This window comes from Psittacula echo, assembly GCF_963264785.1.
Source record: "Psittacula echo genome assembly, chromosome: 4".
Classification (NCBI taxonomy): domain Eukaryota; kingdom Metazoa; phylum Chordata; class Aves; order Psittaciformes; family Psittacidae; genus Psittacula; species Psittacula echo.
The window spans coordinates 10,767,631-10,789,528 of NC_137738.1; the positions used below are offsets into that span (position 1 = coordinate 10,767,631).

Below are 21,898 nucleotides of genomic sequence, written 5' to 3' on the forward strand. Positions count from 1 at the left end.
CACCCCTGCGTTGGGGAAAACCAGCTGGGGCTTTCTCTGTAGCCCAGCAACCCTCATCCTTCCATTTTGGAGCCTCTTGGCTACAAGCAAGTGTCCTCCAACAAGAAGCACACTGATTGATGATGGCACTCAGCATGCCATAGCATGTGGGGCTATGAACCAAAACCAAGCTTATACAGAAAATCATGAAAGAGAAGGGAAGAAGGGAGAAAATAGCTTAGGGAAAACAATGCCCCCTTTCCAAAGTACTTTAAGTTCCGAGATTAGAATGTGTTTTAGCTATCTTGCTTGATAGCATAACCACTGTTTGGTTTCCTTCTCGGCCTTGCTCACTGTTAACTCTCCCTGTGTGCACTACAGCTTACTGGGGTAAGCCATGTTCTGATTTCTGGCTGCAAAAAAACCCTCATTTCTTTTGATCTGTGTGATAAATGGATCCTGTTTTCAGATCAGCAATATTAATACCTAGCCAGAAGTTCTGCATGAGTAGAACAGCTTTAAAAGATTCAGAAATGCTGCTCCTGAACCAGTGAGTTATTTACTCTTCACACAGTGATTTTTGGCAGCTTCTGATTGAGCTGAACAAACGTAGATCTGCATTATATGACAAATTCCACAGTTTCAGCCAGTGATTCTATTCCCATTTGAAAAGGAAAAGTGATTTTTTTAAGAGTCAGCATGGAATGCAAATCCCTGGAAATGCTGTATTTGCTGTTGAAGTGTCCTAAATCAAAAGTGAATTAAAGTTGCATTAGAAAAAATAGATTTTTCTCCCTATTCCCATTGTGCCAGGATCCTTCCATTTCCTGGAATTTGAGTTATGTGCTTTCAACAACCTCTCCTAAGTGTGAAGCTAATTAAAATTACTCTGAACAAAGCAGCAATGTGACTGTCCTGTAGTGGATCACCAACACAAGAACAAGTTCTTGATCTTACCTTCTCAGCTCCAGTGACAGTGTAGGCATGACCCTGTACAATCCCATTCTTCAGCTCTATATTCCTCATCAGCTGCAGAAGACAGAAAGCACAGCTTTTAGCTCTCTGCCACACTGCAGATGTATGGCCATCAGCTCCCACAACTGTCACTTGGCATGGCAGAAAAACACAAGACCTACTTTTGACTACAGCAGCATCTCAGATACTCTGGCTCCAGAGGAACGTGACTGTCATTCCCACTGCAACCATATGCAGGTCAGTAAATTTAACAACACTACAGGTCCTCACATATTTCCAAGTTCTTCAGTGGACCAAAGCTGCTGCAACTGCAGAATAACCTGGATTGGAGTTACTGGCAGGATTTCTCTGCCACCCACAGCCCAGTATCAGCCACCTGAGCTGAGGGGCTAATCCTTGGCTTGTTTGGAAGACAAGCTTCATGTCCCGATGGAGCAGGCAGGCACTACAGGAGCCATATATCACACTTCGCACTCTTCCCTTACATGCTGTAAAGGGAAGCCTTGGGAACCTTTTAGCAAGACACTTGCTGGGCATCACAAAGCCTTTTGCAGCTTCTCAGCAGTAACACCTGTAGCCTGCAAATCACAAGGCAATAACAGCATCCTCTCACAGAAGAGAGGTGCATTTTGGCTTTGCTAGAACCAATCACAAAGCTAGGAGGTCAAAATCAGTCCTGCTGCAAGAAGGTACCACTCTGTTGCAGTGGAATTAGCCAGGAGAGAAGCCACAGACCCCACTCTGACAGAGCAATTCATCTACACATCTACCAAAAGCCTTTATATTCCTTACTGCATAACCTTGCCTACTTTCTGCTGCCAAGATCTCTTCAGGCATCCATAGGCTGTAACTATTGCACAGAGTGATTCTGGACTTTCTTTTTCAGTAAAAAGAGCATCCTTTATGCAAATAGTAAGCCAGGAAATGGATGCTACTGGCCCTGTGACTCACCTGGCCTGAGGTGCTACACCCCATCAGACAATGAGATTTGTCAGCTGCCTTCAGTATCTCATGCAGATCAGGAGGAGGATCCTTCAAGGAAAACTGTACTTGGACTCCACCTGTGAAGTCTACTAAAGCATCAGAAAGGTAGCCGCCATGCAAGTGCTGGTAGGAACCCTGCAACCTGAAACAAACCAAACCCCAAGAAGTTAGTTACTCCTCACACTATTTCAATAAACAAGGCACAGTGATGGCTTTCAAAATGGACATGCACATGAAGGTGGCGAGCATGGGGTATGTAGACACTGGGACCAGTTAATGAAAGGAAACATGATTGAAATACATGGCCAGGCACAACACACACTGTGGAATTAATGAGGCAGAGGGACTTTTTCCTATGTATTCACCCACATGTGACACAGCTGTCTGGAGCCATTTACAAGCAGTGGAAAATAATAAGGTGTATCTCATGCCAGTGCAGACATTTTAGGGATATGAGCTGCATCGCATCATGAAGTGTCTAGTTTCCTTCTTCTGAACAGGAAGGAAGCCAAGGGTTGAACAGTTCAAATGGATGTTTCAGATCAAACCGATCTGAATTGTTAGTTTCTACATCATATTTTGTCATGATTCTTCACAAAAATGGCCAGCATCCCTTTGCAAATGCAAAATAGGAGAAGAGGGAGGTGAAGGTATTTGCCCATGCTCCCAAGGCAAGATATAAATGAGTTTTCAGCACTGTTCTGAATTCACTCTGCTAGAGTGCAATAATAGGATAATAATTTAATATTGCCACCACAGTCCTTGTTGTTTTTATCGTGTGCTTTTTATTGAGACAGCAAATAAGCTGGAACATGCCGTACTTAGAGCAGGTAGAGCATGCTGTTAAACCCCACCATACACACTGTATTTAATGAATGTAATCAAATGAAGTCTGCAGCTAATTGTATTTTGAAGGGTTGTCCTTGTCCTACACTGATGAAAAGAATTTGTCATGGGCACCGGGGAATAACTTCTCAAATGGGAATCTCATAAACAGCATCGCTTGCAACTTTAATTTAATAGAGGTTTGGTTTGCTTTGTAATTAAAATCTTATGCAGCAAATTGATACTGAATCCTGAGTCAACTTTTCTGAGATAACTCTGGGCAAAATGTATCGTATTCCTGAGACGCCCAAATGCTGCTTTAACACTTGCTTATTCCTGACCAAATCTGCCAAAACAATTAGCTCTCTTCTTCAGCTCCCCTTTACTGCATTGCAAATGTTGCACCAGCTTGAATTAGGGCAGGTGTACCAAGTTCTAGCCCTTTATACTACTCCTGGTACAGGAATGTCTCTTCAGCATGTTTAATAATGGGCAATGTTACAGGTGCTAAGGGACCACACTGATCTCTTTACACCTCAGAAGATTTAAAAGAGTGATTATCTCTTTATTAAACATCATTAACCCTGCAGTACTTTGGGGACCTCAGCCAAGAGTCAGAGTGCTCTGTGTGAAATGAGAGCTGACCAGAGACTCACTGAAGCGCATGTGTTGTGCCTGGACATGTTCTTCAGCCATGCTTCCTCTCACTGCCTGCTCCAAGTATCTGCATGATCTCTGATTAGTCACTGTAAACAGAGGCAATTCCAGCTTAGAGTTCACAGTTTTAAACAGAGGAAAATATGGAAAGGAAAATGGGCAAAGTCTGCTTGAAGTAAACAGGAGATGCCCAGCCCCTTTTGTGTCACCAGCCATTGCCCGGTTCATTTTACTTCCCAGGCATTAACATCCCTGAGTTGGACTGGGTGCATTTAGGTCTTCAGCCCGAGACCAGCAACTCCAGGTTATGTTGGCTCTGTGTATGCGTGCAGCCACAGTTCCTTGCATAAGCATAGCACAACAATCACAGCTGCTAGCCTGAACTCCTCCCTGTATGCTTTGTGTAAAGCGAAGGGTGAAACCACATGCAGAGAGCATTCAGCACTGGGCAGAAGAATAGACCACGTATGTTTACTTGGCATATGCTTTTTCCAGCAAGGATGGCCAGAATTCGTTTGACGTTCGAGGGTGTACAGATAGGTATCTTCCATTTAGGAATGGCAGCCGGTCATCTATCACTACATCCACCCAGTCTCCGTATTGCCAGAACTGGAAATTAAGAAAAGAAAGAGTACGAATGAGCCCCTTTCAAGAGCTAATACTCATGCCAAGCAACAGCCTCTTGAAATAGCACAGGAATTAATCTAAAACATGGATATGTGCAAGTTCTCTCCTGAAACGCTTCAGGCTAATTGTTAAACAAGCTCCCAAGTGGCTGGATTTCCCAGTGGCAAGGGAAGTCATTTGGGAACATAAATAGTCCTCTAAACAGCGGGAGGAAATATTAAACAGGGGATATATGCAAATATTCTTGGGCAATAAGAAGCACTCAAGATGATAAAGAACAATCATGCCGATGGTTCAGTGAGCCTTATTCCTTAGGTGCACTTGGATTTTTCCCTGTAGCACAGCTCTTGGCCAAAGAGCCTCTGTCAAGATTCAGTCTCTAGTGTTTCTTCCCTCTGTGTTTCAGCTAAGACTGTGAGATACTGTCATGGACAGGAACTGTGCAGCGACTAAGGACTGTTTTGAGGTGTTTTCCATCTCCTTGATAGATGAGGAGGATGTAGGCGGTCTCTTTAGCATGTGGACAGAGCAGGTGTTTCTCCAGCTGATCCAGCTGATGAAACCTTTCAAGGGAGAAGATAGGGAAAAAGATGTTTTGGGATGAACTAAAGGAGCCATTTCCAGAGTCATTAGCAGATTAATGTAGCTTAGCATGATTCGCAATCATAAGAGGCCAAGCTCTTATTTGCAGTAATGCTAAGGACTCAGTGGAAGTATGCCAGCAATAGATTTAGTCTAGCATGATTTTATTTTAACAGCTTTGGTCAATGAAAAACCTCAAAATGAGCTGTTCTGTTAGAAAAGCACAAGACCAGATGTGCCCAGCAGCAAAGCAGTTTAGAGTTTGCTAAGCAAAGAGCAGGTTTGATCCTACTCACATCCTGCCTCACCCCAGCCTCTCACTTCCTCCATTAGTTGTGGCAGAAGGTGGCACAGTTGGACTTCTGAACTTGAGCTCCAGCAATAATTGAAGGGTTCTGCTTGATTTTGGCAGGACAGGGTTTGAGGAAAAGCCTGCCATCAGCTGTCCTCAGCCCAAAAGAGAGACAGACAAAGGGATAGTCCAAAAGGAGCTGCCCTTTCTTCATCCAACATACTGTCACCAGTCAACAAGAGGCAACAGGTCTGTATGGAGAAAAGGTGTGACATCCAGCCACACTTCCCTATGGTGCTCTCTGTGCAAGAACAACAGGTAAAAAAGGAAAATAATATGGAACTGTCCATGGGGATTAACGCAGTCTGAACCCACTGAGTGATGTTTTTCAAAACTCCAGGTTCTTTGGCCATCTTATTTTTCTTCCCTGGATAAAGAGAGCTGCTTTGCCCTGGCTGCCGCAGACTTTCAGATAGCAGCCTCATCTGAGCTCACAAAGACAGGAAAAGCCCCAGTGGGAATGAAAAACCTCATGGAAAATCCTAGGATGCTCTGGGAGTGCAAGAGTGGTAAAAGAGAAGCCACTATCCTGCATATGCCTTCAGAAAGGGCCAATGCTTTCACTTTCAGGCTTGAGAGCCTGGCTTCATGGAATTCCTTTATACCCTCAGGATTTAAAGTACTGCAGCTAGGAATATGACAGTAAATGAAACAAAGAATCCCTGTGTAGGCAGGCTGCAAAGAGGGAAGTTCTTCGCTTCCACATTTGTGGGGAGCCTTTTAAATCAGGACTTCATTTTCCTGGGCTTAGAAAAGAAGGAAAAACAAATGGACAGTTGCAAGACGACAATACTGTGTTGTTATTTCACCCCATTTTTTTCCTCCTTTGGCAGGGATTTTGGATAAATCCAGTTCTGGAATTGAGCAAGGCGAAAACCCCAAGCGTTTCAACCACTCTTTTGAATGGTGCTAGAAGACACCTTTTGGATCTATCCTGAAACAGAGATCTTGACCACTTCTGTCCTTTAAAGATTTCATTAGGGACATTAACACTCAGGGCAGATCCCCGCTGTTTTGAGTTGACGCACTGTGCCATACATAGTCCCTACAGCATACTTCTGGTTTCTTAACCAGGCTGAGCTGCTGCTGCTCACCGTCACAACACGTGGCACACCTTGCCTCACAGGCATCAGAGCTTCTGTGGCAGAGAAAGTGATTCCTATACAAACACAGGACTAACTTTCTCCCTGGTGAAATAGCATCAGTGCAATTATTCCCTGGATAAAAACATCACTCATCTTTACTACAGCTGAGGAAGTGCTTAACACCTTTAACTCTTGCAGCTGAACAGCCAGTGTTGTATAGGAAGACTGAAGCAGCCCGAGAGGCAACGTGCTCCGGATGCAAAAAGGTGAAAAAAAGTTATAAGCTCAAATTATTATATTAGTATATGATATGGCTCATCTGTGGTTCTTCACTGAGCAGAGGACTGGTGGCTTAGCCTGTGGATGGCAGTAAAATATCTTTGATGGAATAATTGAAAGCATTGCCGAGAAGCATTTCCATTCAGAGTAGCTTTCTCAGGGGTTTATTGCTCAAGGAAAGCCAGAAAGAGTTGCATTGATTTGCAGATGAGATGACAGTGAAAACATTTTCAGATACTGTAAAGTATTTATACTGCTTAAGATTTAAGGATTGCTCCTAACTAATCTTTTCAAAGCTCTCATGAAAGAAAACCTAGCTTGCATCCTTTTAATGTGTTTGAAGCAGACTGTTGTCCCTTTAGCTGGTTTATCTCATACAGTGCACCTCTGCATGCTGGAAATAGGCCAATACAGAAATATCTGGTATTCCAAGCAGCAAAAGAATAGAGCAAAATTTAGACTGCCTGCAAGATAATCCTGCTGGTGCTGCTCCACGAGAGGCCTCAGGAGTCAGAAAAGACTCAGTGCCAGAACTCTTTGGTACTAAACTACATATAACACAACAATTTGTGAAAGAAGGGGAATGAGGAACAGTTGAGTATATACTGATTGTCTACATCCATCTGGAACTCCATGGTCCTGCAGGTGTTTCTAATCCCACAGATATTTGGTCCACTCAGATACAAGAAAGCAAAGCCTGCCAGTGACTATCCTGTCACCTTCCTGGGACATTCAGAGAATTTCAAGAGTGCTTCTCTCCCTGAAATAAGTCTCCTTTCATAATATCAAAAGCCTGCTCCTCTGATTTGTCTCCAAGGATTTGCAATTTCAAGCCGTTTCCATGAGCTAAAAGGGCAAGGAAATAAATAGGGAAAGAGAAAATGAATCCAGATAGATGAACAACACAAGTGTGGTGGCAGCCATAACAAACTGTTCAAATCACAGCAGACACTAGAATGCCATCTAAAACATACAGGTACACAAATGTATCTGAACAGCTGGTATCAGTATCTCTGGAGTCATAACTTTCAGGAGAGCTTTTCCAATTCTCTGCAATGTGATTGCACCACCTGGAGCACGAGGAATCACCGGAAAATTTGGGATTTTCTGTAAATATCTGAGCTGGGAGTCAGCACTGAAGAACCACAGCACTCAAAGCTGTCAAGATCTGGGACTGCTGTTGGATCCCTGTATAATCCAACCAGCCAAGCCCGAGCAGTACCAATACAGCAAAGAGTACATACCCGGAAATGAAAAATCCCAGCATAATCATTCTGGAATCCCTGATCCCTTGGTAAAACGTTTCCCAAAAATTGCTTCTGCAGTGTCAGGGAGCCCAGGGCAGCCAGCATCCAGCAGTCACCTCAAGGCAGATAAGAATGCAGTGCATTCAGTCAGTTACCACTGTGGACCATAACTAACTCTTTAGCAGGGTGGACTTCAACATCTGAGACATCCAAGAACTGGTTTGTTAGAAGAAACCAACGTTTTTGCATCTCCTCCTCCCCCCCCCCGCCCCCCCCCCCCCAACACTGAATGCAGTATTCACCAGCAATGTCCATTGGGAGCCCTGATGCCACCCAGCCATTCTCTTCTACTTTCATTCTCCTATCTTTTGTGGTGATGTTGAGACCTGCAATCTAGAATACTGTTTAGGAAATCTTCAAACCTTTCAGTGGGGTGAAAAATGGAAAGACATTTCTATATATGACACAGTTCTGGTGTCCTCAACATAAAAAGGACATGGAACTGTTGGAACAAGTCCAGAGGAGGCCACAAAAATGATCAGGGGACTGGAGCACTCCCCATATGAAGATAGGCTGAGAAAGTTGGGGCTGTTCAGCCTGGAGAAGAGAAGGCTGCATGGAGACCTCATAGCAGCCTTCCAGTATCTGAAGGGGGCCTACAGGGATGCTTGAGAGGGACTCTTCGCTAGGGACTGTAGTGATAGGACAAGGGGTAACGGATTAAAACTTAAACAGGGGAAGTTTAGATTGGATATAAGGAGGAAGTTCTTTACTGTAAGGGTGGTGAGGCACTGGAATGGGTTGTCCAGGGAAGTTGTGAATGCTCCATCTCTGGGGGTGTTCAAGGCCAGGTTGGACAGAGCCTTGGGTGACATGGTTTAGTGTGAGGTGTCCCTGCCCATGGCAGGGGGGTTGGAACTACATGATCTTAAGGTCCTTTCCAACCCTGACTATTCTATGATTCTATGATATGGGAGCAGAGCTGCTCCCAAAGACAAGCATGGTTATGGGCCAGGAAAAAACGACGGAACCGATAAGGGTGCAGACACATGTTGGAGCTGTGCCTACTTATCCCAGGACTGTGACCCTTGTACTTGAAGCATCTGCCCGATCTCAGTTGCACCTTGTCCTTATATACGTAAAGGGCAGGTGTCATAAATAAGTAACAGGGATTATTGCTGCTGCATTTGGGAATCCTGCTAAATATCTGCGATAAATTATGCGTGGACTTGTGTGAGTCTGGATTGATCTGCAATAATTGTTTACTGCAGCTACCATGGTCTTCCCACCGAGCACTCAGAACATAGCAAAACAATCACAGGTTATTGCTTTGTGCCAGTCTTTTCCAAAACAGGAATATGACCTTACCTATTTCTCCTTGCATGACATCAAATCTGCTAACTCCATCTATGATCAAATGAGGATTTCTCTGCAGTTCCTGGAGGAAGGAAAATGCAAAGAGCAGCATGAGTACCCTGCCGTGCCAGCAGTGTCTTACTGCCCCTTGGAGACCCTTGCTTGCTTACCTTTTCCACATCTGAAAACTATTCCTCTTGAACCCTGCTGGTTTTTTGTCACCAACAAAACCAGAAGAGATACTCAGGCATCTCTTCTTTAGTCTGCTCAGCTATTCCTAGGGATGTGGGCTTGTGGCTGGGTGTGCACTGAGCTTTCATTTGGGTTTCTCTAATGCTAACAACACCTTTCAAAGAGGGCTCTGAGCCTGGCTATAAAATCATGCTCTTTCCTGAGGGAGAGAAGTTTCCAAGCAGCGTGGAGCAGGATCTGTACTTCAGCTCAGCAATGGGTCTAGGAACATTTTATTCTCTGAGCCTTTTTTGTTTCCATGCAGGACTAATACAGATCAGCCAGGGCTGCTCTTCATCACTGGTGAGGAAGCTATAGAAAAACAGCTTAATCTCTGGCTGCAAAATCCCATAGGCCTGGCTGACATTTTTAGTTCAGGGAGAATTTTCCTTGCATTCCTTGAGTCTGGCTTGGGCAGTGAAGGGGGAAACACTCCAAAGCCTGGTTAACACACAGAAATGTGAACCGTTCTCCCATCAGTGTCTGCTATTGGTCTAGGATATCTGACTGCTCAGGTAGCAATGGCCCAAGCATCCCCTGCAATACCCTTGTCACACCTCAACTGGGTAAAGTTGTTTTGAAAGAGCTATCAGCCTTAAATAGGAAAGTCACCATGCACCTAAGAAAATGAAGAGATACAAGGGAGAAAAAAAAAAACCATCTGAGTAAGAAAAAAAATACAGCAGCTCATCCTTAAGCAGGCCCTGGCATTTCTTCTCCCAAATCGATTTGACATGCTGCTCAAAAATGAGACCAGCGCACAACGTGACTCGCACGGTTGCATGAGCTCAGCATTAGCAAACACTGTCAGGTTTCTGAAACGGCTTCACGGTGATCAAACCCCTCCAAGAAGTTTTCCTATCAGGAGAAGATACAACGCAATGTTGCTGCTTCAGGCTGGTGGATACATCATGCTCCCACAGCACTGCTGACACCAGGGAAAGCAGCCTGGGCTGGCATCTTCCTTGACAGATGCTTTTGTGTAGCCATCCACACCTATCCCAGGACTTCAGGGATTTGGGGCAAGAGATTTACCAACAGCATAAAGGAATGGGTATTTTTGTTCCCCCATCACTTTTGAGGCTCTTGAAGTCTTAGTTGCCCCAGGCAGGGTGTCTGGGCTCTGATGAATGTGCTACCATGAGGGTAACCACCATATAGAAACATCAGCCTGAAACTGATGGGAAAACAGCTGCTTCTTTTATGCAGATTCCCAAGGAAAGGGCTGATGCTCTGCTCTCTGCTGGGACAACAAAGCTCTTAAGTGCGTTGTTACAGAGACCAACTGAAAAGTCAGCCCATTAGATGTCTCAGCAGATATCCTATTGCCCATCAAGACATTTAACTCCCCAGTAAACAAACAGGGATGGGTTGAGTCACTAAGCAGGTTCCTTGCCCAGAACAACCAGCGATTTTGCCTGAAAAAAGAAGACATGATCTGAAGTCAGCCCCATCCAACATGCCTTGACTGTGCATACAGATGATTGTGGCTATCATAGGGGACAAAAACTGAATAGCTTTGTTTCCAGGCAGGGTGCATTCCTACAGATTCAGAAGCAGAAGCTGCAGAAAAGGCAGGAGGAGGCAGTGGTGGGGTATTGCAAGACCTGATACTCAGAAGAGCTCTGGAAGAGCACGACCCCTGCAGTCAGTGATGGAACGCCTGTTCCCTTGAAGGATGCTGTGTGGAGGGAGCCTGAGCTAAACACAGAGGGTTTCTGAAAGAGTTCAGAGATGACGTAATTGTGCTGGGTGCAGTGCGTTGGAAATGTGGGCCTTCTCAACTAGGAGGAAAGGGAGCAAAGGAAGCCTCCAGTTAGCTCCTCTTCCTTCAAAGTCAAACCACCAGAAACTATCATCTACTAGTGCAAAACACAGCTAAGCACGTAGTTGCCACTACACAAAACATAGAATCATAGAATAGTTAGGGTTGGAAAGGACCTTAAGATCATGTAGTTCCAACCCCCCTGCCACGGGCAGGGACATCTCACACTAAACCATGCCACCCAAGGCTCTGTCCAACCTGGCCTTGAACACTGCCAGGGAGGGAGCATTCACAACTTCCCTGGGCAACCCATTCCAGTGCCTCACCACCCTCTCAGTATGCCTCAGTATTTGCTAGTGCTCAAATTGCACAACAAATAGAGAAACCACAAATTTAATTATAAATCTGTCCAGAAGCAGCCGCCTGTTTCACTGTGAAATTATGATGAGGCTTTGCAGCATCTTCCCTGAGACTTCTCAGTTTTAGCCGGAGGGGGACAAGAAGAGGAAGCTCAAGGAGACACGTGGTTAATCCTCAGAGTACCCATGAGTCCAGCAGTGAAAGCAACCATATGGTCTGCAAGTCAAGCACTCTGCCTAAACTCATCCCCCCAGGACAAAGCTATCATCGCTGGCTTTCCCTGGCCCACTGAAGATTTCATTATGCATTCAGAATAAAAGAGAAGTTTAAGTTCAAACCAGTCCATCCTCTGGGGAATAGTCTTACCACAGAAGTACTGTTTATCCAAAGGGCAAGATGGAGAATTAATTTGAGAGGTGGAAGGACAGTGCACTGTACATGCATTTGCCTGTAAAGTTCTTTTTATAAGTGCTTGAAATTCTGAAGGAAGAACAAGTCCCCAGAAGCTAGAGGTGAGTAGTGTAGATGTAGGCCATATGCAAAGGACACAGTCAAACATTTCTGTGGAAAATTGGAAGCCCAAGGTGGGATTTCATAGGCAGCATAAGCCAATCTGACTGCAGGCTGCTCCTCAGTATGGTGGTCTGGCTATGGCCACTTCCCCACAGATCTCCCCACTGGCCTAGCATGATCCAAGTGCAGGCTCAAGAGATTAAGAAGCAGGAGATGACTCTTTGCACAGCAGTCTCCTGATCAGTTCACCTTAATCCTACAGTAAAATCCCAGCCTGGCTTCTGTTCCTGCCATAGCACCACATCTTTCCCTTCAGCTGCACTAGCATCGCTCCCTTCTGCTCCATCTCCACCTTCCTGACACATCCTGCCACGGTAAGCCGCAGTGTTGCCTGTTTAACACACACCAATTAAGAGAAATAAAAAGGCTGCAACTGACTGAAAGCCAAACTCTGTTCTCAGCCACACAAATCTTAATTCAGCATCACTGATGTGCCTGGAATAGCGTTGCTCTGGAATAAGAAGCAAACACAGTATTGCAGTTCCCTGGGCTGAGGGAACCTGACTAGCAGTGCACTGAGGAGGGGTCAGGCACACCCATTACGTATGTCCCACAACCACAGGAAACTCCACAGGGTAACTAACACAGAAATAAGACGGTTGGAATACCAAGGGAGGGAAGAACAAAGGATAAACTGTGCTGGCGCACACCAAAGGTCTGCCTGTTGCAATGACTTGTCTCCAACAGCTTGCAGAGGGAGAGGAATAACCAAGCAAGCTGAAACTAATGCTCCTCCCGTATACATTCTCTCACTCTGACCACTTGAAGGCTAAAGGACTTTCCAGGCTGGAGGCTTTATCCACAGTTTAGTGTTTATTAGGCCTTGTGGGAATTGGGAATCTGCCTAATCTGTTTACTTTTGTAAACTCATACTGCGTTTTTCTTTGACATTCTCTTAGATAGGAAGAACTGGGCTAATCTCAAGGGTTTTGCTTGCACCACCAGATCTCAGCTCCCTGCTTTACAGCAGAATAGCTCAATTCCTAATCACCTGTGGTCAATACAAATGCCTTAGCTGCTTAAAAACCCCTGCTCTTCCCCAGCTTGCTTTCACAATGGAAGGAGGTCATCAGACTCCTCACAGGTGGGGAGCCCACACATGTAAGAGCAAAGTCCTGTTGGGTGACAGACTGGTATCCAGCAGGAACAGAAACCAGCTCAGATTTTACCTGCAGCCGGTTTGCTTTGTGTGGCTCAATGCTAAAGAACAATGACAATTGCAAACACAGGAGGTAAACACAACAGAGGTAAACAAGAAAGATGGACCTGTCTACCCCAAGCCTTTGAGAGGCAGTTTCCTTACAGGTCTTGAAACCTCCCACTTAGACCATACAGTACAAGCTGGGTGTTACCAACTATTCCCATGTGGTCATCACACCACAACCATATAATCCTGCTAGCTGAGTCCCCAGCCTGAGAAAGAGGGAAGCAGGCAAGACCATCAGAGTGCTGCTTTTCCCTTAACCCAGGATCCACACATTCCCCCACAACACACACACACACACATAACCAGCCCTCTCCAAAAATCAATAGATCCAGGAGATACTATGCAAACAAACCCTCCTCATTTAAAGCCTGTGCAGAAAGATAGAGGTAATAAATGGAGATGCACTGCAGCTTCCCCGGCCCAAAGACATGAACTCTGAAGTTGAGGTCAGATGCAATCAGCCGAGTAGGCGAGGGCTGACACAATGGCAGCCTGGAAACGCTGTTCAATTACACTGATTGCACGCACACCCTCAAAATAAGGTGAATTGATTTTGATTTCCATCAAGGAGAAATACTGAGCAGTATCCAAGGGCCCTGTGGCTCCTGGGAAGCACTGGAGCTGTGAACTCCATCAGGAACAGCTAGCAAGCAGCTTTGGCTCATGCCAGGGAATGGCCCCAAGGTGACAGACCTGTAAGTAGCACAGAACAGCACTATCCGTCATTGCCACCCTTTTCCCGTAGCTTGCTTTGTTAAAGCACTCATGTGACAATCCATATTTCTCACTCCCACCCCTTTTTCTTTAATATAAGAGCTAAGTTTTTAGGCTAACTACAAACCATTTTCTAATTTCTTGCCTGAACAAAACCTGTCTTTTTCTCCCCTCCAGCGAGACGGGCCAAGGCTGATGCAGTAGGAACTCCAGCTCAGTTTATCCGTCTGGAAAGATTCTGACTTCAAAATGACTTTTTTTTTAAAAAGGATCCATTTTGGCTAAGTCAGTTCACAGCATCACAGTATCACAGTATCACAGTATCACAGTATGTTAGAGATTGGAAGGGACCTCAAGAGATCATCTAGTCCAATCCCCCTGCCAGAGCAGGAACACCTAGATAAGGTTACACAGGAATGTGTCCAGGCGGGTTTTGAATGCCTCCAGAGAAGGAGACTCCACAACCTCCCTGGGCAGCCTGTTCCAATGTTCTGTCACCCTCACTGAGAAGAAGTTTCTTCTCAAGTTTAAGTGGAACCTCTTGTGTTCCAGTTTGTACCCATTACCCCTTGTCCTATCATTGTTTGCCACTGAGAAGAGCCTGGCTCCATCCTCGTGACACTCCCCCTTTATATATTTATATACACTAATAAGGTCACCCCTCAGTCTTCTCTTCCCCAAACTATAGAGACCCAGCTCCCTCAGCCTTTCCTCATAAGGGAGATGCTCCACTCCCTTAATCATCTTAGTTGCCCTGCGCTGGACTCTCTCCAGCAGGTCCCTGTCCTTCTTGAACTGAGGGGCCCAGAACTGGACACAATATTCCAGATGCGGTCTCACCAGGGCAGAGTAGAGGGGAAGGAGGACCTCTCTCGACCTACTGTCCTGGGTTCAAAACTCCTTAAAGCTGATGGTATTTGCTGGGAATTAAATAAAATGCCAATAAACAAATAATCACCAGAAGCAGTGCAGAATCACTCAGTTCCTGACAGGAGGTTACATTTGCTTTAGGAAGGGGCAGAGGAAGGGAGGAAAATGTGTGAGGAAGCCCTTTCACAAAATTACTGAATCAAATGACAAATCGCTTTTCCCAGCAAACAAGCACTGGCTCAAAATGTGTCATTTTCCAAAATGCTTCTTAGATGCGAAGTGCAGCAGCACAGTTCTGAGCCTCTGCTACGAAAAAAGGATATATCCCTTGCTCAAGCTCAGACTAAAAGCAATCTCTTTCTGTGGCTTCTACCCAAGGCCACAGACTGGTGGACTTCTCTTAGACCCTATTCTTCCCTTCCCCTGACACCAGATACGAGATAAATACCCAAGAACTCCATGCCCTGATGCTATGAACAGACTGTGATGATGCAGAGGAAACCCATGTCAGCTACTTCAGTCCTTTCACCACACACACTCCTACAAATCGTATCAGAGGCACTCTGTGATTTCTCTCATGTTGATCCTGGCCTGTCTACCTTGTAGCTTTTCCCTCTCTTCTGGATCCCCCCCAAACATCACAGCCTGTGTTAAGCAGGGGGTGGACTTCTTTTGCTCAGCAATCCCTCCCTCCATAAGGGAGCTACAGGGTCCTGAAGGGACAAAGGGTGAGCAGTGCAGGAGCAGTGGCCTGTGACCTTGAAGACTCTAGAAAAATCTTCAACAACTTCACCCTCTGCCCATTTTAGTTTTTTTTTAAAGCATAAGCACTGAAATTAGAGACTATCCTTAACATTTGTAATGGGTATCGTATCGAGCACAGCGGTGGGCTATCCCTGATGCAGGGCCTGGCTGAGTACGTGGTTATCTCCTCTCACTTTTAGAATCATAGAATGGTTTAGGCTGGAAAGGACCCTAAAATCATTTATTTCCAATCCCCTGCCATGGGCAGGGACACCTTCCACCAGACCAGGTTGCTCCAAGCCCCATCCAACCTGCCCTTGAACACTGCCAGGGATGGGGCAGCCACAGCTTCTCTGGGCAACCTGTGCCAGGGCCTCAGCACCCTCAGAGTAAAGAACTTCTTCCTTATAGCTAACCTAAATCTCCCCTGTTTAAGTTTGAACTCGTTATCCCTTGTCCTATCACTACAGTCCCTGATGAAAAGTCTCTCTCCAGCATCCTTTTAGGCCCCCTTCAGATACTGGCACATACCACGTTCAAAAATATAAGCAACATTAGCAAAAGTAAAGCATTCCACATTCAGCACCACTACAATTCACATTGTCCGGATCATCCTAATTCAGTTTCTTTTTTGCATTTGTATAGTACTACTCATTATGGTCAGATCAGAGTGAAACCTTTAGCCTAAACCTTAATTGATCAATAATAGGTATGCAGCAACAGCAGATCATTCCATGACTTCCTCTGTTCTGCTCAACTGCTTGTGTGAAGGAAAATCACAAAAGTTCATTTGTTCTGAACATTTCAAAAGGAGCACCTCAGTTTTTTAAATCTGACATGACTCTTCGAGGAGAATTTCCCTTTCGTTTGGCTTTGGAAAAGCCCAGCTATAGAAAATAATCGGTTCAATCTAAAATAGAACTTCTCTTCCATTTCTCAAAACTGTGGGTGAACCAAAAGAACAGTTAATGGCAGAGCTCCTACTGGATCTGGTACCTCCAACCCCATCTCTAGTAATGTTTGAAGTACCCCATGCAAAATCTCTGTTAGAAATTGCACACGTTTCAATGAACATAGACTGAAGGCCTGGGGATGAAAATACAGCCTGGAACAGTCTCCATCTGATGGGAAACTGCAGCTACTGCAGAGTTAGAGGTGGCATTACAGGCGTTGTCCTAGTGCTCCTGACTCACCTCTCCCTTCAGAGACTCCCATACTGAATCAGCTCACTTTACAAGCCACATGATAAAGCACCAACACAGATGGAAAGTGCCTTTACCTTTGGACACACAACTTTTCTGGTACTTCCAGGCCCTGCTGCCGCAGCAGGTAGTGAGAAGTTCAAGCCTCGGGTCCCATCCCTCTTACGACAACACTCAGCCACAGCCCTATTGGTGTCCAAGTTGCAGCTTCTTCTCCATCTACTGCTTTACCACATCACATTCCCTTAACACCAAGGCAGGGGCTTCCCAGCTTTCTATTCAGGCATCCACATTTACAAGCTCTGCAGGCTCTCTGTGCTAGCCTGTTTCCCTTCTGAAACCCATGGCTTTCACTGTCCATGCTGGTAGCAGCCTCTGATGCTGCTATGCCATGGCCACCACATTGCCAGGCTTCATTGTGCTCTCATTGCCCTACTTGCATATGCCATCTAAGTAAATCTTCCCCAGTTGTCTTGTCCTGTCTCTCACAGTTACTCTCTCTATCTTGGGGGTTTCCTTCAGGAAGAAGGACTGGTTTGCTCCAGCCCAGGGAAGCCAGAGGCCCCAGGCACCAGTGCTGTGCTCAGCAAAACCCAGCAAATGAGCAGCACGTGGCAAACCCAGTAGCTGCATTATCAGCAAACTGTACCTAGCAGTGCTATATAACACAGTCTGATCATGGAAAGATTCCCTAAAGCAGATCCTAGGATAAAAGAGCTGAGTATGTGATCCCACCTTCCGGTTTAAACATCCGTATGCCCGATAATGACAACTGCCTACTAAACTGCAGCTATGAACACACTTCATCTCATGCCTTGTCCCAATTACTTTAAATAGGTATTGCTGAGTCAGTGGCTTGGATTACAGAAACTGGAGATCTTTAATAGAATTTTACAGCTTTTCAGGTTTGCACAAAGTCCCCTAGAAGCAGATCAAAGTGGGAGCACTAGTTCTAGTCAGGTTCATTGTTGGAAACAAGCTTCCTCTAAAAATGCACCCAATGAAATCATTAATGTTACAGAGGTTGTCTTTCCTCCACACGTCCCACAGCAAGAATCCCCCAGTGGTGTGCTCCCAGTGGTCTCCTTGGGGTCTCCTTGGGGTAACCAACTTCCCTGGTTAGCACAGATCTCCATCCCTAAGAGGAAGGCCTTTAGCCGCTGGCTATCAGTGCTCCCATTCAGCAGCAGGGCTATGGAACACCCAAAATGGCATAACTCACCGTTGGCCTCTTCCATTGTATTTGACACAGCTCATCCTCTGGGAGCAGGTTGGGACCAATGGAGCTGACATGAGCAGGGAAGGTGGCATCCTCAAAAAGCACTCCTTGGCTCAAACATGAGGCTCGCAGGTGGTTGAAGTCCTGGTTATTAAATTTCCTCAGGTTCTGGAGGCTTCCTGTTGTCCCTGTTGTTTGCCAGCCCTGCTCCAACGTCAGACCAGAGCCAGGGGCAAACATTGTGCCCCTTTCCTGTGAAGGGGAGACATGGACTGTTATTAGTTTCCTGATCAAAAGTGATGCCTTAGGAGTGTATGTGAAAGCAAACACCTCTCCCTGCCCCCAAGAGTTTTGTGCTTGCAAAGCTGAGGGCAGTCACAGTGACAAAATCCTTATTAGCTAGAAATGCATGAGGAAAGAGTCGTTGTCAAATCCCAACTGGTTTATCTTAAACCAGTGCTGTCACTGCTACAAATTCAATTTTGAGTCTACCCTGAAGACAGAGAGCAAAGCTGTTAGCAAGCCACTGTGTTAGCATTGAGGTACATCTGCAACACAAGTGAGCATGAGGGATAGAGCAGGAGCTGCAGACACAGGGGAGGATGGAGGTGTGTGAGCAGGAAGGATGCTGTCAGGTACCCAGCGTATCATGTCTGTGCACATGGCATTTTTGAGTTGCTTTATCTCATTTCCATTAGTAAGTGCTTGATGGTCACTGTCTCTGAGATGTAAAGAAGGCAGAGACTTACCTTTCCTTGGGATCTGCTCCAAAGACCCCACGCACATTGGAGGTGGCTTCAATCAGCTTTCACAGACAACCCACTAGACTCCCTACAGTGCTAATACAGGACCAGCAGCTCCTACCCATGGCTTCCACTTAAGATGTATCTTCTCATAAATTAGCACTAGAAGATCCACCACATGCCCGGAGCAAGCCACCCCTACATTTAATTAACCAACTTCACTGTGTTAATTTCTAGCCTGAAGTCACTGAATTTCACTTTCAAGTCACAGGATGTCACAGCTTCCACCCCCCCTTTCTTCTCTTCTAGTTATTTATTTATTTACAGTTTTGGTAGATGAAAGGCTCTTTCCTACCAAACAAACTTGTCTGTAGATCCAAGATGTTCCTGGTGCGGCACAGAGAGCAGATGGCTCCAGTAAGAGCAAAGCCTCAGATTTGTGTTGGGAATCGTTCACACATGTGAAAAACACACTGAAGGTGTGATACAGCCACCCCGCACTCATGTTTTTTCTTAGTGTAATCCCTTTTCTCTATCCTTCAAGTCACTTGGCCTCCTGGCATTGTAACAACAGCGTAGAAGAAATAAGGAGTTTTGCATCTCATTGTTTTAATTAAAAGCCCCACAAAAAAATCAGATAGAATTCAGAAACCTCCCTCGGCCAATAAGAATAGAACATTCCCCTTGGGCTTGCATTTTTTAATACAATGGAAATAAATCTCGTGTAATGTACCATAACACGACAAGGGAATGGCTTCTTCTTAACAAATACTCATTTGAAACTGTGCCCAGGTCCCATGCATGCTAAGATCTATTCCTTGCAACAGTGTTCCAGCAAAACTGATTAGTAATTCCAAAACTCAAATTAAAACTAACAGAGCTTGAAGGCTGGGTCTGACACACGTTCCCTCTCTTCTGACAGAGAACAAGAGTTTTTAGCATGTGTGTGTGTGTGTTTAATTACGTTGTTTAACATATCCGGAATAAATTAGCATCCAGGCTGAAGAAACGAATACACTTAACTACTTCTCCCTGGCAGGGATAACTTTATCAGCATTGTGTTTGGGGGCACACATGCACAGATACACGAGCAATATATCCATCCCTGCCGCTGTGCAGGCAGCGATACCTAGCTGGCATTGTCCTGCCTGCACCAGCACACTCTGCCAGCCACCTCGATTGGAGGGAGAAGCACCCTGAACCCTGGCCACAGCCCTGTCCTGGTTAACCCTCACGGGTTCATCAGCAACAGCTTTTAGAGCAGAATATTGCCTACCTGGCAGGGGAGCTTCTTACCGTTACTGAACTCTGAGGCAGAAAGACTTTAAAGGGACAAAGTCATAATGCAATAGGTCTCAGACCTTGGACTGGTCCTTGCTACAAGATGTTGGAGGAGAGAGGGAGGGATTTCAAACACCTGCAAAAGCTGCTTTCAGACATAGAAATCACAGAATAGTTTGGGTTGGAAGGGACTTTAAAGATCATCTAGTTCCAACCCCCTGCATACACGTGTTTTGTGTACAAATGTCACATGTTATGCAAACTCTGGAGGAAAACAAGAGACCGCCTCTCAGCTAAGGACGGAAATCATTATTCACAAGGGATTAAACATTTACTTAGTCCCGGCATCTCCTCCAAAACATTTATTTACCTGAAATCGAGAAAGGTGAAATCACACCCCGATTTGCATCTGCGGCTCTTTTTTGATTCCTCTTCCTTCCCAGCAGGGAGAGATCTGTCTTCTCGGTGGCTGTCTCAGAGGGTAGAATTGTGAGGGTGGGGAAGGGAAGGAGAACAGTGGAAAAGCTACAGAGAGGATAAAAAGAGATCAAGTGTGACAGTTGGAAGGGATGGAAAAGAAAGGGGAGTCCCTGAGGATATCAGAACAAAAAGGTTGGTGAACCCTGTAGAAACTAAACCTGGGAACCACAAGCACCCACCATTTCCTGCATTAAACAGCTTAAAAACCAGCAGCAAAGGGTGTCTCTCGTTTCCCTCCAGCATTCATTCATGAAAGATGTCAAGCCACTATTATAATCAGGTACTCAATGGTGGCAAATGCTACTGACAGCTAATTACACTTTGCATAAAGATTTATGTCAGAGTACAGACATAATTTCCTTCAATGGCTCCTGATATTTTTCACTGAGTAAAAAGTAAAAATAGGCAATTAGAAAACATGTGCCTGCTTCACAGTGAACCTTTTCCTCTCCACTGCTTTCTCAAAACATTCCCATTCCATGATGGCTCAGCTGGCTTTCTGTACCTTAGGAAGAGCAGCTGAATTTTCTCAAACCATACAAAGAACACCAGAAAAACCAAAAAGCCAGCAGCCCTTCTTTTCCTCTTTCCCCTCAAACACTCCAAACTATCAATGTATGTTTCATCTCACCCATAATATACAATATATACTACAGTAATGCAAGCACTTTTTCCCTCTAAGACACTGCTATTCACATATTTGCAGCATTGTAAAAGCTTCAGGAAGTCAGTTCCAGAAGTGTCTTACAATGAAGGGAAGTGTGAGTTTGTGAGCTCTCCTTGCATTCAGATTAAGACCACTGACAGCAAAATGAGCAGGCAGAGCGGGGATCTGAACTTGGGCATCCCAGACCTCAGATGGACAACATCTCCTTGTACATACAGTGTGTGAAAGCCTTGAGAGCACAGAAAATCAAACCCAAAGCCAGGCATCTGGCAATCCTCCAGGAGATTACTTCTCCAGTGGCATCTTGCACGACCTTCTGCTCCAAAAAGCCTATGAAATACTCCCTTCTGGCTATTTATTAAGTCAATTTTCTCCTCATTTTGCATACCTAGCACAGGACAGCTCCAGATACCTTTTTTCCACCTCATTTAACAGCAGCCTACAGTAACTATAGAGACCTCCTCATCTTAGGATCTCCATTCCCACTTGATTCAATTACTTCTGACAACTTACCGTTTTACTATGAGGCTCTTTCTAGGACAGCAAATTCATCTTTTCTTTCCCTCCAGGTAACATTAAGGACAGGGACTCTAATTTATTCTGTCTCTCCAAGAGAAATCGCTCTCAGTGTGTCTGTGGTGCTTTCCCAGCACTATTACATGTATTTCACCTGCTTCATCTTGTACTAAGTAAAACAGCAAAGGGATGTTTTACCTGCAGTGCCTCCGGCGTAACCCTCCAGCCAACACCAACAGTGACAGATAGGCTGGCACTACCCATGTTCTCCTTTATAGGGCAGCTTTTGCCACGCCCTAAGTAAACGTAACTGCGTTGAAATCAAGTTCAAGGCCAAAAGCAAGCAATCTGACTTGGGTGTAATAGTTTCATGCAGAC

General features: G+C 45.2%; 1 protein-coding gene across 1 annotated transcript in view; it reads right to left on the reverse strand.

Moving 5' to 3' along the window:
• The window catches only part of CAPN13 (calpain 13), a gene marked incomplete at both ends in the record, with an annotated part of 49,135 nt that overhangs the window by 24,901 nt on the left and 2,336 nt on the right, over window positions 1-21,898 (reverse strand). The window contains 6 exons of the mRNA XM_080615135.1: window positions 937-1,008; window positions 1,906-2,080; window positions 3,896-4,029; window positions 7,590-7,708; window positions 8,961-9,030; window positions 17,837-18,085. Coding sequence (XP_080471261.1) covers window positions 937-1,008; window positions 1,906-2,080; window positions 3,896-4,029; window positions 7,590-7,708; window positions 8,961-9,030; window positions 17,837-18,085 — 819 coding nt within the window. The remainder of the gene's footprint in view (window positions 1-936; window positions 1,009-1,905; window positions 2,081-3,895; window positions 4,030-7,589; window positions 7,709-8,960; window positions 9,031-17,836; window positions 18,086-21,898) is intronic.